Source organism: Manis pentadactyla, chromosome 7 (assembly GCF_030020395.1).
Source record: "Manis pentadactyla isolate mManPen7 chromosome 7, mManPen7.hap1, whole genome shotgun sequence".
NCBI lineage: Eukaryota > Metazoa > Chordata > Mammalia > Pholidota > Manidae > Manis > Manis pentadactyla.
In genome coordinates, this window is record NC_080025.1 from 106,363,223 (window position 1) to 106,377,939 (window position 14,717).

Below are 14,717 nucleotides of genomic sequence, written 5' to 3' on the forward strand. Positions count from 1 at the left end.
GACCCTGAAAGCAAGCCCATCAACCTCAACCCAAACTACTCTCCGCCCCTGCTCCTCACCCCCTCTTCCTCCACAAATCTGACTGAAAGTGGCCTCCACACCCCAGAGTGGTGACATGAGGCCTGTCTGTCCTCTCAGAGAGAATGCCTTCACTTGGAAAATGTGCTCCATCCCTCAGAACACAGGTCTTGACACATGCAAAGGTATGATGTACACTATCTTCTAGAGGAACTAACAAGATAAATCAGCCTTAATCCCTGCTTGTTGGAAGCTCGTGTTCATGAGGCATTTTGCAAAATGCAGTGCCTTGCACGGCAGCATGCAGTTCATCAGGGTAAGTCATTAAAAATGCTCATACTAGGGACTGTGGCTTGAGAAACACTGGTCTCGTGCAGTGGTTCTCGATGGGGAGTGATTTTTGTCCCCCACAGATATCGGCAATGTCTGGAGATATTTATTTTTGTTATAACTGGGGATGATGGGTGATAGCTGGTATCTAGTTATAGAAGCGAGGGATGCTGATAAACATCCTTCAGTTCACACAGGACAGTCCTCTAAAACAAACACTTATCTGACTCCAAATCTCCATAGTGCCAGAGTTGAAAATCCCTGGTCTAGTGGGTGAATCTCACAAACACACATACAAACTATTTTACCATAGTGGTATATAAATACATGTCAATGTATTGTGTGTGTGTGTGTGTGTGTGTGCGCGCGCGCGTGTGTTGCTTTATACTACCCCCCTCAGTGGGCTCCTCATGCACTACATTTTGGGGTGTCCATTCTCCCCTTGTCCACAGTACTTCTGCTCACCTGCCGCCCCTCCTCTGCTTTGATTTCCACTTCTGCACTGGCCAAAAACAGTGAAGCCAAGTACCAAGACCTTTACCCCTGGAAGTAACTGTCATGCTCTGAAACTTTACCAAAATACATTTCCAGGTCAAAGAGAGGCATGGCTAAGGGCATTTGTTTCTTCTTGTGAAGTTTTTGACCAGATTTGCAGTTCATTGGGTGCTCTGCTTACAAATCAGCTTTGCACCACAAACTGTTGTAATGTTAAGAATTATGGGTCATACTTAACTCTGCACTCAGTATTTCTCCCCTATACCAGCCTCTCCAGTTTTTCTCTCCCCTTGTTCCTACCTTCACCTGGAATCAGTGAAGATCTTAATTCTCTTCAAAGGATTGAACACTGGGGGGGAAAATCCATCTAGAAGGTGGTTGAGTGCAGCTCATTGGCTTATAACTAGTTAGAAATGCACTGCTGTGCTTCTTCCCCACTCTTAGGGAGTTGGGCTCTGCATCCTGGTCAAGGGATAAGGGCCACGTCATATGCTGCAGGATGGTTTCCAGCCCTCAATTCTCAGCGGTCCTCAGGGGTGGGAGAAGCATGCTGCATGCACATGGCTGTGGTTTTATCATCTTGCACTCATCACTATATTCGGGAAGATAGATTTCTATTATGCAACAAGACTGCTGCTTTAGGGTAAACTTTGACACAAAGCAAATGTGCTCTTGACTGAATCAGCTAAAACAAAAAATAATGGGACAGAAAATAGATCTGGGACAAATTTCATGTCTTCCTTTTAAAAACACCTACTTTCAGAGAAGTGTTTGGTTATGCAAATAGAACAAATGATGACCTCAAGGAACAAACCTGCCTTTCCCATGAAAGGCAAATAGTGAAAAGCATTTCACTTACCACTGAACTTACCGGTACTATGAAGTTCCCAACATTCCTTTTCTTGCTGACCAGATGAGAATATAGCCATTAGTCCCTCTGTATTTTAAGCATTTAGAAAATGTCAAACATTGTATAAAATACACATGATCCTAGGAATCCTACCAGCTTTAAGTTGAAGTGGAGTGTTGCTTAATGAGGTATCAGCACCGACAAACAGTTAGTACCTAAAATATGCAAAACTCAAGGAGATACAAAGGTAAGGGTTTGCAGATAGCCCCAAACTATGCAATCCATCAGCATCCTGTAATTCAAGTCATCTGGAAAGGTCACCTGGATTCTAGAGCTCATTAAGTGTGGTGGCTCTTCCTTTCAGTCAACAAATTATCACTGATATGTTTCCTTGAGCCCATCACTCTCCTGAAGGATATTAGGCTCAAAGGACTGGTCCTTGCCCCCATGGTGGCCTTGCTTAGAGGCAAAACCAATGTCATCTTGCAAGGTTAGCCTTTTATGTATGTGTCAAAACTATAGGCATATAGATGAGAAAAGAATAGATATGCAAATACGGAAGAGGTTACTGGTAAAAGAAAGGCTCTAGAAGTCTTTACAGATGAGAAGGGCCTTGAAATAGACCTTGAATAGTGTAGGATTTCCATGTGGGTCAATGATAGTGGGACAGAGGGAAAGAGTTATGTGTAAAGAAGATGGAAGGCATAAAGTATGTTTGGGAATAATAAAGAAATAATATACACTAGCACCTTCTGTGTTGGTGTTGGGAGGAAAGGAGATTATGGATATTTTGGCAAAGTAGGCTAACTGTGGTAATGAAGAACTAATGCCTCTGAGTGTCAATGCAGTATAATTTATTTCTTGCTCATTTAAAGTTTCACTGCAGTTACTTAGTTGGTGACTCAGAGAAGCAGGCTCTTTCCAGTGTTCTACAAAATTCTTGATGTTTTCTCCATTCAGCTGGCTATCCTATCTGTCCAGTAGAGAGAGAAAATGAGAATGTGGAACATTGACATAAGAGATTTTTATGGATTAGGCCTAGAAGTGTGTTATATTATTTTCATCCACCTCTTGTTGGTCAGAAATGAGTCATAGGGTGACACCTAAAATGCATGGGAGTCTGGGAAATGTAGTGTTGCTCTGTTTCTGGATTAAAAAGGAACAGATTTTAGTGAGCTCAGAGTCACTTCTACACTGACTTTTAGGTTGAACTTAATCCTGAATGCAGTGGTAAGTCATCCTCCACTTTAGCATGGGGGCATGCTGATTGGTAATGTAAGTTCCATAAAAAGAGGGATTTTTATATGTTATATTCACTGCTGTATCTCCAGCATATGGTAGACCTTAAACAAATATTTGATCAAATAGTGAAATGATGGATGGATGCTGCGTAGAAGTCCTGGACTTACTGAACCTTCCAGGAGGGTTTAGTGAAAGTGCATTGAGTCAAGAAAGTCAATTAGAAAGTGATTGTGATAATCTTATAGAACCCGAGTTAGTGCAGTTACAGTAGGAATTTGAACACTGAGAAACAGAAAAGTTTACTTCTGCTATTTTAACTTTTTTAGTTTACAGCATAGCCACAGCTTATAGTTCAACCAGAGTCCCTGCTGAGTTGAAATCATAGAAGCAGGTTGTGGGCCGAAAGGGCCTGGGCCTTTCTTTGGAGTTACTAATTGGAATGCAGCCTCAGGACTTGGGCTATGCCACAGTGCTGCAGCCCAAACAAAATAAAACTTCACGAAACCAGCAAACCCGGATTGGAGGTCAAGTTACTTTAACGGACTCTTGGGAAACACAAACTGCTGTTGTATTATGTATGCAAAATTCGCTCTTTGACCTTATTGTAAGGAAAATTACCGGAGTACACACAAGCTCTTGCCAGCTTTCCAAAGTGTTGGACAAGTTAACTCCTATGCAATTATGCAATATTTTTTTTAAATTTTAATTTTAAAATATGCTTAAAAAATAGATGCTGATCCAACAAGAACAGAGAATATCGATGAAAAGAATATGTTCTCTGTGCACCTAAGAGAAGCCAACACACAGGCAACCTGGGGCGGCCTGAGGCTTCAGGGTTTTAGGAGGTTGCTTGCCCATGAATTTCTTTGAAATGAAGAGCTAAGGGCAGCATTTTGTCCTCCCTCTAGATTTGACCTTTGCGGTTTATGTATAAGCTGGGGCGGGCCTCAGAGCCTGACCTAGACTCAGGTTATGGGCCTCTGGGGTCTGGTGAAAGGCCAGACTTTAGGATTATGCAGAGTTAAGTGAGGAACCTCACAGAGAACAGCCAGGGATTCTTACGAGATTTTTCAGTGATTCTTGCTGATCTGGAAATAATGTAAAATCAACAGAAGAGCTTTTTGCGGTATTTTTGCATGTTCTCTGTTGGTTTGGGGAAGAATCCAACCTTAAAGTGGCTTAAAAATAATAAATATTTAAAAAGACATAATGTGCCCTACTCTTTTTGCCCATCCCTGCCAAAAAATAAACTATAATAGTAATAAAAGTGGCAAGAACAGGAAGGGAAAGCAGAAACAACAGGCGACAGCAGTGTGCTAGGATGGGAATCAATGTGATCCAGACGGCTAATGTCTGGTGTTACTGCAGAAAGTGGTGGAGGTGTGAGGAAATGCCTTTAGAGAATCTTCCGCTTTTCGCTTTTCGAGGCCCAAGACTCTGAGGCGTGAGTTCATTTCCTGAGGCCTCTCGAGATATAAATCACTGGCTTCAGATGTTTACCTGAGGGTCTACTGGTTTGTTTTCTAGCTCAAATCCCAGCAAAGCCAACCCATTGAAATTCCATTTGCTTAGTGACCAAATTTACTGATGTTCTAAAAAAACAAAAAATATTCATAAGTTTGATAGCAATTCATATTGCATAGTTTTGCATGAGGATAGTTTTTGCATGAGCCTTGCAAAATTGTTGGATGTAAATTGACTGGAAAGTACTTTTTTCTTCTCTGCCCCAGCTTTCTGAAGATTGAGTTACAAATTGCTAAGGCTGGAAACAACAGGCGTCTCTGCTGAGGGATAGGGAAGGGGGAGCCAGTGTATTGCATCTCTGCATCCTAGGGAGGGGAGGGCTACTGATGGGCAGAGGAAGGGGAGAGTGCTGACACAGTGCAGGAAGGAATGGGTGTCAGAGGCAATGGATGCTGGAGGGCAGAGAGGAGTGGGAAAGAGGGGCAGGGAAAAGTCTGAAGGCCCTAGAACTTCTCACATAGGCCGTGGGACTCTGCTAGTCCTTTCAACGTCATTCATGCACTTTCTACACAGCGAAGAAACAGGTCTGGTTAGCTTGGTGAATTCAGTGGAATGTTTCTGAACATAGGTTTTCATTGTATCCATTTCCAAAAGAATGGCTGCTTCCTCAAATCCGAATGTTGAGCCATCCTAGCAACACCTTTAAGCTGGGATGGAAAGGGAAGCCTTCCTAAAGGAAGATGTCTGAAGAACCCATAGGTAGTTGGGGGTCTGGAAGAGGAGGAAAAGTCTCATAAAACCTAAAGGGTTCTTATGCTCGGAGGCTGGAAAGAGACCAGCCTGTCCTGGTTTGCTGGAGACTTCCTGGTTCTAGTATTGACAGCCTCAAATCTCAGGTGAACTGAGATGGTTGGCTAGTCTCTAGGATGAAAAAGATAAGTGTGGTGGTAGCTGGGGAGAGGGGGTGCTGTAGTGATCTCTTTATGGGCAGTCTTTCTGCAGGTACAATTTATAGGCCTACAGAGAAGAGTAAAAGATGCTTGGGAGAAATTACATGGATCTAGAAGTCACCCCAGGGACCTAATACCAGGGAAGGCCCTAGGTATGTCCCAGATACCTTGATTATACAACATATGTGCACTTACTTTTCTAAATGTACTTTTCTCTCTCTCTTTTCTTCAGGGAGGCAGGACACAGTGCGTGAGAGAAGTCTGCCCCATTCTCTCCTGTCCTCAGCACCTTAGCCACATTCCCCCAGGACAGTGCTGCCCCAGATGTTTGGGTGAGTGACTGTTCAGGTCAAAGTACGATGGAATTCACTTTCAGAATTTCTGCTGAGAGTCTCCAACCACACTGCTACCTTGAGGTGCTCAGGTTGTCCTATCTCATGGCTTGTTAGACGACCGCTGCTTCCGAGCACAGGAGTACAAAGCGTGCAAGGGGTTTCTCTCTTTCCTGAGGTCTCCAGAGGCTTCTTCTCTCTTGTCTTCCCTTGTGTCTGTAAACTTGGTACACCAGACAACCACAGATAATCCCCCAATGGGGAGAACAATAGTGAGGAAACTATCTTTAATTGGTCACATGGTGATTTGGAGGAAATGTATTTTAAAGGCATGTGAAATAAACATATGTAGGAATATAGATTAGTGTTACCTTCAGAGGCAAAAGCATGCAGGAGGGTCACATCCCAAAGATGAGAGGTTCAGAAGGGAAAAATAAATTGCCAGCAGAAAAGGAGGATTAGTTATTTCTTATTGAGTATTTACTATGTATTAGGCACCATGCAAAGCATTGTATGCTTTTCCTCATTTCATTTTCTCAAGATGCTGTGATATACAGGTGCTAAATATGTAATTCTCATGTGTAACATAGGTGCTCTTATTGGTTTTATTGTCCTTAGAGGGAAGTAGATTCCTAGAAGGAGGCACAGCTAGTGAGTTATGGAGTTGACACCTGAACACAAGTCTCTTTGATTCCGAAGCCTACGCTTTCACCTGCTGCAGCTCAACTCCACCAGTGACATGGAGAGCAGCGTGCACATTGCCAACGGAAAGGAGACAGCCCATGGTAGAGGCTCTGTAGAGCAAGAGCCTTTGCTTTTTGTATAAGCCATATGTCATCTTCTTCCATATGACCTTTAGGTTCTTGAGTTAGTTGAGGTGAGACTAGTAAAATTCAAACAAAACTAGCCTGACCCATCAAATGAATACGATAGCACACCCAGAAGCCCCCCTGGAATCTGTAGGGAGCCAAGGTTTTCCTGTCACCCCTGGCTTGGTATTACTGCTCCTCTTGTTTCTGTCTTTGCTCCCTTCCTCTTCCCCCTCTTTTCCTTCCTCCCCTCGGCAACCTCACTCTTCTTCAGCATCCTTTGGGCGTTTCAGAACACTTCCTCTGTAGTCTCTTCCCTTTCTGTGGTGCTGTTGTATCAGGGCCTGTGTGGCAGGCCTTACTGAAGGTTTGCAGTCAGTGAGGGTGATTACTTTACAGCAGAGCTCGCTGAACAACCCCAAGTGGAATATTTAGCTCCTTTTGTTCTTCATAGGTCTTAGCTGTTTTGCCTTTTGGAAAATGTCACTGTATGAAACACATGTAGATAAAACTAGGGGGAAGGCAAACCAGTTTATCACAATTTTTAAAAATTGCTCAGTTAAAGCAAAGCTATTTTTAATTTTTAAAAGTCTGGAATATGTCTCTGATGGATTAATATAGAGGATAGTATTTAAAGCAGTGAAAAATGATTTCAGCATCATTTTTGTAGTAAATATGAAGGAAAATATGCATAGGGATATTTCTTACGCTAGAATGTCCTAACACCCAGGCGAGATGTGACCAAGGTGATTCTGATTGGGTGGGTGGCCTGCACACAACTTTCTGATGCTTCAGGGTAAGGGTAGGGGGGGGTTCCTAGAGGAAAATATAGAGAAAGAATGAATTTTGTATGTTGGAGGCAATCCCCTAATTTAGTCTATAAGTTCTCACAAACTTCAAGAGCCTCAGGACCTGGGTGCACACAGAAGAATGCCTGTCTTAGTTGGGGTATTAATACTTGCTAAGTGCGAATATAGTCATTATGCTTAATTTTGTTTTAACCATGAAAGAGTTTTGGTTGTATGGTTTAATAGCAACATTGGAGACCAAGATAGTGATATGTCACTGGGAAGAGGTATTATTGATACCTTTTTATGAGTGAACTAAGTGAGGCCCTGAGAAATCATATTCAAGGTCATCAGGAGGCCCTATGTGGGACCCAAGTTACAACTCACTGCCATCTTTTGAGGCAGATTTACCTCTGGTAGCAAGGTCTCAACTAACGATTCAATTCTGCGTCTACACTGAATTCAACCCTTGAGCTTGGCTCTGATGGGATGACAGCGTTTTTGCTGACTTCCAACTAACAGGAATTCTGTTGACAATCCATTCCACTGACCATTCTGATTCTGAGAATAACGTTTAGTCTGTGTTTCTAGGGATTTTCAGTATGTCATTGGACCTCTTGATAGAGATTGCTCTTAATCTTTTTACAAGAATAAAGAGGGTGAATGAAAATCTGATGAATGACCATGAATCTTTGATTTCTTTTCTCAGCCCTTAATTAAAGTAACATTTCAGGGATGTTTTTATGTGCTGCAGGGAGTAGAAACTCAAATACTGAAAGAAGGGAGGAAACTGGATTGTACTGTTTTGGGGGTTGCTTCTTTGGCCCTTTAGTCACCAGATTCTCACATCAGAGTAAACCAAGCTAACTCCACAGAGATGGGATGCCTGTGAGGCGCTGCCCTCTGTCTCGGTGCACTCTTTGAGTCAGCGTCATCCGTATGCCATGGACTTGTGGTGGCTTCCACAGAGATGCTGTGTCATTCGTTCTTTTTGCTCATTCTAATCCTTCTTGGGATATCTTGATTCCTCCTGTCTCCTCCCTGCCAATACAGCTTTTGGACAATTTCACTGGTTTTTTAAGCTGCAACTCAGGTATCATATCCTCTCAGAGTGTTCTCTGCCCTCCCTGACCCCACAGTTCCCAGATTGGCTTCTTTCCTGAGTTTACCATATTGTTGTACTGAAATCATCTTTTGTGGGCTTGTCTCCCCAGTAGGCTATGAGCTCCATGAGGGCAGGTCTGTCTCATAGCCACCTTGATTCACTATGATGGACATGTAATAGAGATTTGATGAACTTGCAAGCCTCAGTGTGGAACTGAACTCTTTTTTAACAAAAACTGTCTAATAAAATTAATGACTCCTGGGGATCCCCTGGGAACAACTGACCCAAGCCTCTGTTTTTGTGCATCAGGTTTACCTGGCCTTGTGAGAATGTTTAACAGTTCTGTGATGTTATTGCTGATGACAGAGTGGGCCATCCTGGCTTCTATCTTCCTTATAGTATACCATTGCTTCCCTCTAGGTCAGAGGAAAGTATTTGACCTCCCGTTTGGAAGCTGCCTCTTCCGCAGTGATGTTTATGACAACGGATCCTCATTTCTCTATGATAACTGCACCACATGCACCTGCAGGGTAAGGTGGTTCTGAGGGGCTGTGGTCCAACTAGGGTAGCTTTTTGGATCTTAGTGTTGACATTATAGCCCAACATGGTAATGTGTGATTTATTGGAAAGAGGTATTACTGATGCCCTTTCACATGAGAAATCATGCTCAAGGTTGCAAGGAAGGTCAAACATAGGACCTAAGTTACAATTTGCCATCATCTTCCAGGGACCAATAAATTGGCTCTGGGTGGTGAGAACTAAACTCTGACGAGATGACCTGAGGCTCTTTTTAAAATCAGACAAATACACATGGCAGTGATCACTGGCTCTAATTATCCAAGATGAATTCTCTGACATATTTGGCAATAAAAATGGCTTTAATCATATTCAAGAGGAAAGAAAGGCATGGATTTGCAGCTCATCACAAAGACAAACCTGGTAGTTTAGTAAGAGAGTATTTATATGTTGCTCATTGTACCGTCTCTTACTTGAGGCATTGCTGACTTTTCTCAGGGGCAACCAGAGGTCTAATGACTGGTCCAGAAAGAATTCCACAGTTCCAGAATTCTAAATGCATGCACATCACATATTCATAGACTGTGTTTATGCAGTGATTTAATTCTGAAACTCAGAAGAGAATCGTTTATACGGAAGACTTGAAGATCATTCATTAGTGAGTTAACCCAAACATCTGTGTGACACGAGTTTAGAATAATTCACTTTGGTGGTGATGGTTTTTGTTTTGTTTTTATAGCTAAAGGGCTAGAGAGGGAAAGAGAACAAGCTTGCTCAATGTCAGCTATGAGTCAGTAGCTGGGATTAGGGTTCTGAAGTTCCTGATGACTTGAGGCAGACTTTGTTAAGTAGCATGCACAACTCAGGGAGGTGGCCGGGTAAGGGCTGAACTGCCTGTTCCCTGGCACTGAGCACCCAGTAATTTCCAAGCCTGAGAATACTTTCCTAAGGCTCCTTCCTCTCTTCCACGGTTTCTCTTAGCCTGTGCAAAACACACAGCCACTCCTTCTGTGAGCCTCGGCCTCCATCCTCAGGACTTCCCTTCCTCTCCAGGCACTGCACAGGTTAGAGCTTCCTCTTGGGGATGCTGAGCCTTCAGTGAAACTCATCACATTCCCACTTGTCTTGATTGCAGGAGAGCCAGGCACCTCGTGAATGAGAACTGGTCATGCTTGCAGTGCTTTGGGTTCATGAAATCTTTGGGAGACTACTAGATGATATATCCCAGTGCTCAAAAGAAGGGTAATTCATACTGGTTCTTCAGGAGGCTGTTTTATCAGAGTGTGAGTTCACTGTCATCTTTGGGAACCTGGATGCTTGAGGAATCAGGCTGCAGTCACTTTGGGTGGTCGGTACTCTTTTCTGTCTGAGAGCTTCCCTCTCTGGCACCCCCATCCAGTACCATGGCAGGTGCAGGAAACTACTGAACAGTTCTCTGAATGCAGTATGGCTGCAGGTCTGGGTGTCTTCAGGTTTGATGCTTCCTCTACCTTCAGTGTCCTCATCAATAATTTGATGAGCAAACTCCTCTTCATCCACTATAGCCTATTTCATATGTCACCCCAGCCCACCTACATAGATAATTATCCCTTTTCCTATTCTACCTCTGCACCTTTACGAGTGTGTTTACCACACTAATACTACAATTTAGTTGTTCATGTGGTTCTCTCTCCTCTTATTCTGTGAGCTTCTTGAAGCCGGAGGCACATCCATCCATCTCCATTGTCCCATTGTGTAACCTAGTGCCAGACCCATGATCTGATGGGTGCCCTGTGTATGTGTGCATATGTGTATGTGTATTTAATGAAAGTTGGTAAATCTATGGTGAAGCATGCCTTTTTTGAGAGCTAGTGAGTGCCCTTGTTTCTCAAACTAGAAATGAAGACATGCATTTTGACAAGGGTTTTTTTCTAATTTATGAGTTGACATTAAAGTTTCTATGTACCAAGTACTTTACATTTTTCATTTAAACTGCACAATAAGCCTCAAAAGTGGGTATTATCATCTCCCTTATGAACATGATGAGTCTGAGGCTCTGGGAGATGGATTTGCACAAAATAACATACTAATTAGTGAACTGGCATTCTACCCTGGCCATGTCCAGCTCTGAATCCTGTCTACTTATGTGATGTGATTAGAATCTTAAAATTGAAGGCAACAAATACCATCTTTTGAAGGATAATGTCATTGTCCTACTAATATTAGATGGGTAAGTCAGTGGGAGTATGGTCAATGGTAGCAGAAGTACCTTTTGAAGTCATAGAATTTACACTGAAGCTATAAAAGTTACATAAGTTGATTTACACAACCTACCTGTATGGAATACTCAGAAATGAGTCCACCCTCAGAACTTACTAATTAGGCCTTTGTCTTGGAGAGGGCTCTGCTCTCATTTCCCTGCCACTGGTCTCACACTAATGCAACACTTTGAGGGGCTTACTGATTGACCCTGGGCCACTTCTTTTCTCTCATCCATGTCGGGCCACTTCTTTTCTCTCATCCATGTCTTCTACTAAGTTTCATAAATGTTTTGCTTTTACAGTCAGTCCAGCTGACAACCTATTCGAGGTGAAATTGCATCTTGTTGGCTAGAGAACTACAGAAATTAATTTTTCTTAAACTGCTCTGAACTTTTCTCAGTGTATTGTTGAGTTAATCAGTAGGCACAATTTGCTTGCTGTTTTGTTTGTGGAATGCCACGTCTTTAGAAATGAAGCCATGCCCCTATCCCTTTAGGTTATAGATATAAACTTGTCACCCTCAGGGATTAAGTGGCCTGGTTAAGGTTACATGGTTTACGGAAGAGCCCTAGAATCCAGGTTCAGTTTTGGAATGCTCGTTCAGTTCCTTTTTGTGAACACAGAACATACTAAGGAATTTCATCTTGAGGTGGAACATTATTAGCTCTTAATTTTTACTCTTTGATCAATGATATCCTGCCTTTATGCTAAATTCTTAGAAGGTGTCATAAAGCCATGGAACAGACCGAAAAGGGCACCATTAATGAAGGATGCAAAGGAAGAGGAAGGTGGGCAGAAGGCAACTGGGTGGCTTGTCAGGAGCTGGGCCTTCTTGCCACCTGCTGGCTGGAGCAAAATCATCAGTCTCTCGAGCATTAAATTATAAACTCTTGGAATGGGGTGAGGAGGGCATGTCACACTGTTCATAGCTTTCTAATCTTCTAGTCCAGATGTTTAATCAACAAATAACATTTTGAAGTGAATGAAAGATTTATTGCAACAAATTAAAATGTGGTATCTTCCTAATAGGTTTTACAGCAGATGGTTGTGGGGCCTTAAGGGAAGGCCAGGTAGGATGTTTGGTAGATGTAGAAATAATTTTTAATTTCTACTTTGCCTTTGGGCCCCCAGGACTCTACGGTAGTATGTAAGAAGAAGTGCTCCCACCCTGGTGGCTGTGACAAAGGCCAGGGGGCCTGTTGTGAAGAGTGCCTCCTCCGAGTGCCCCCGGACGACATCAAAGTATGCAAGTTTGGCAACAAGATTTTCCGGGTATGTCATGAACCAAGCTCATGGGAACTACTGTGCTGTACTGAACTGTAAACAGCTCCAGACAAAAGGCAGATTGGAGTATTCCATGTTTTATATATACATATACATACAAGTGTGTGTATACTTATCTCTACTATACTATTATGTATACATATATATTCAGAATCAAGTACACATACGAGCAGAGAAACAACTGTTTGAAAAATGTTTTTCTTTGGCTTTAATTTTGCTTTATAAAATATTTCCAACCTATAAGACACAATCACCTTTTCCAAATGCAGTTGACTAGTGCCTGGGGTTGAGCTGAAGCTGCCTCCCACCTTCCCATCCCCCACCACCCACCCCAGACGATGCAGTTACAGGTGCTTGAATGCCAAGGAGCATCATGCTCAGAGGTGCTCAGTGCCCCTTGACAAGCAAGATCCTGATGGTTCTATAGCTTGATCATTTTAGAACTTTTTTACAAAGGTGATTTTTCAAAGAGATTTTCTCTATTGGCGGACGGTCAGGTATGGGCATTCATGGCATATGTTGCTGGCAGAGCAGCTAAGCAAAGGGGAGAGCCTAGCCCCATCTGAGCCAGCAGGGTTGTCTCCTGGGCATCTGCTACCATCTCAGGTGTGTTTATATTATATTCTGATGGCTGCATTGGGAGGCTGTGCAGTGACCATTTAAATGTCAGGGTGGACCTTGTTCAAAGTGCTTCCCATTTAGTCTGTTTTCCCCAGGATGAAGGTGTCATCTTATGACACCTATGAAAACTGAAGCCCTCACAATCAAGTCAGATGTGGAAGCACTTCAGTCTGCACTTAGCCCAACTTCCTGTGACATTGACAGAGTTTGAGGGAGAGGCTTGGTTCTTATGGAGTCAGTAAGAAGCCAGGATGTGTCACGCCCAAGGGCAGGGGGTTGTGTGTGTGTGCTGTAGTTATACCAGGATTTCAGAACCCTTCCTATGTCCTTTCACAAGTCAACCTCTCTCTCCAGAGCTCCCAGATACGACACACCTGCTCTCCTGATGGTGCTGGGTGCAAAGTGCTTTCAAAGCTCCTTGTGAGAAGATTCCTTAGTGTGATGAGGCCTAAAATAATTCACAGGGGGTCATTCTTGAAACACTGAGACCTAGAAATGTGCACTCAGAGAATTTGGAATAGTCAGACATCCTTTAAGAGATTCAGTTAGGTCTTTCTCTCCTGAGAAATAAAAGGCACTAGAGAATAGGTAGTCCTTAAAATAGTTTCAGAAAATGAGAAGGAAGAGGAAACAGAGCAGTCATCATCAAAGACTGAAGCTAATTTCTATGTTTTTTTTAACAAAGTCTGCTGCTTAGATCCCTAAGCCCGGGAAAGAATCCTTGTTTCATTTTCAGGCTCAACTCTCTTGCCTGTAATCTCTTTTCCCACAGGCAAGGACTTAGATTTCTGCATGTTCTCCAGAAGGTACAGGGCTTCTTGTGGCCAGGCATAGGACAGATGCAGATTATAAACCCTGAGCCAAAGAAAGTCCTCCAACAGCCCTTTTGGGGCTAGAAAATGTGTTCCAAAGTGCTACCCAGCTTTTTGGGAGGAGAGTATCAGACAGACAGCAGTGTGGTCTGAATGGCCCTTGAAGTACTCTGTCTGGCTTCCGCAGTTGCAGATGGCTTGCTGATCAGGTGTCTGCCCAGGGAGTGGGAGTTAGTTGAATCAGCCTGTTTTTTGCATGTTTGTGACTAGTGTGGTCTAGAACCATGTAGCATCTGGGAATAAACTAATAACCCATGGACATCTCAATTAACTGCTGGTGCCTGAGACAGCTTAAACATTTCAGTCCTAACAAACAGGAAAAGTGGACCTTTGTTTTTACATCATGAATGAAAACTCATGTTTGTCTCACAGGGTGAAACTAAGTGAACAATGCAGGAAAAGTAAGACACAAATATGACTTGGTTAGACACTCGAGAGTTCTTTCTATATCCTGGAGAGGGAACACACATACACACCACACATAACCCCCTCAAATCTAATCCTGATTAGATCAGTTAGGTGCAGATAGGCACCTCAGGGTAAGAAATGCTTTTCTTGACAAGGAAATCCCAGCCTGTTGGATTAGCTCCTGACAGCCTCCAGCTGATAGCAGAATCCTGTGCTCTCTCCTTCAGGATGGAGAGATGTGGTCCTCTGTTAACTGCACCATCTGTGCTTGTGTGAAAGGCAAGATGGAGTGCCGCAAGAAGCAGTGCGTTCCCATCAGCAGCTGCCCTCAGGTAGGTTTGCAGAGCGGGCTGGCTTTCTCTCTACCTTAACATCTTGGGAAGTATCTGGTGT

The 14,717-nt window shown here is 43.0% G+C and overlaps 1 protein-coding gene across 2 annotated transcripts in view; it reads left to right on the forward strand.

Moving 5' to 3' along the window:
• The window catches only part of BMPER (BMP binding endothelial regulator), a 248,989-nt gene that overhangs the window by 113,098 nt on the left and 121,174 nt on the right, over positions 1–14,717 (forward strand). For both annotated transcript variants that reach the window (XM_036897495.2, XM_036897497.2), the window contains exons 7-10: positions 5,582–5,681; positions 8,804–8,913; positions 12,271–12,411; positions 14,552–14,656. In XM_036897495.2, coding sequence (XP_036753390.2) covers positions 5,582–5,681; positions 8,804–8,913; positions 12,271–12,411; positions 14,552–14,656 — 456 coding nt within the window. The remainder of the gene's footprint in view (positions 1–5,581; positions 5,682–8,803; positions 8,914–12,270; positions 12,412–14,551; positions 14,657–14,717) is intronic.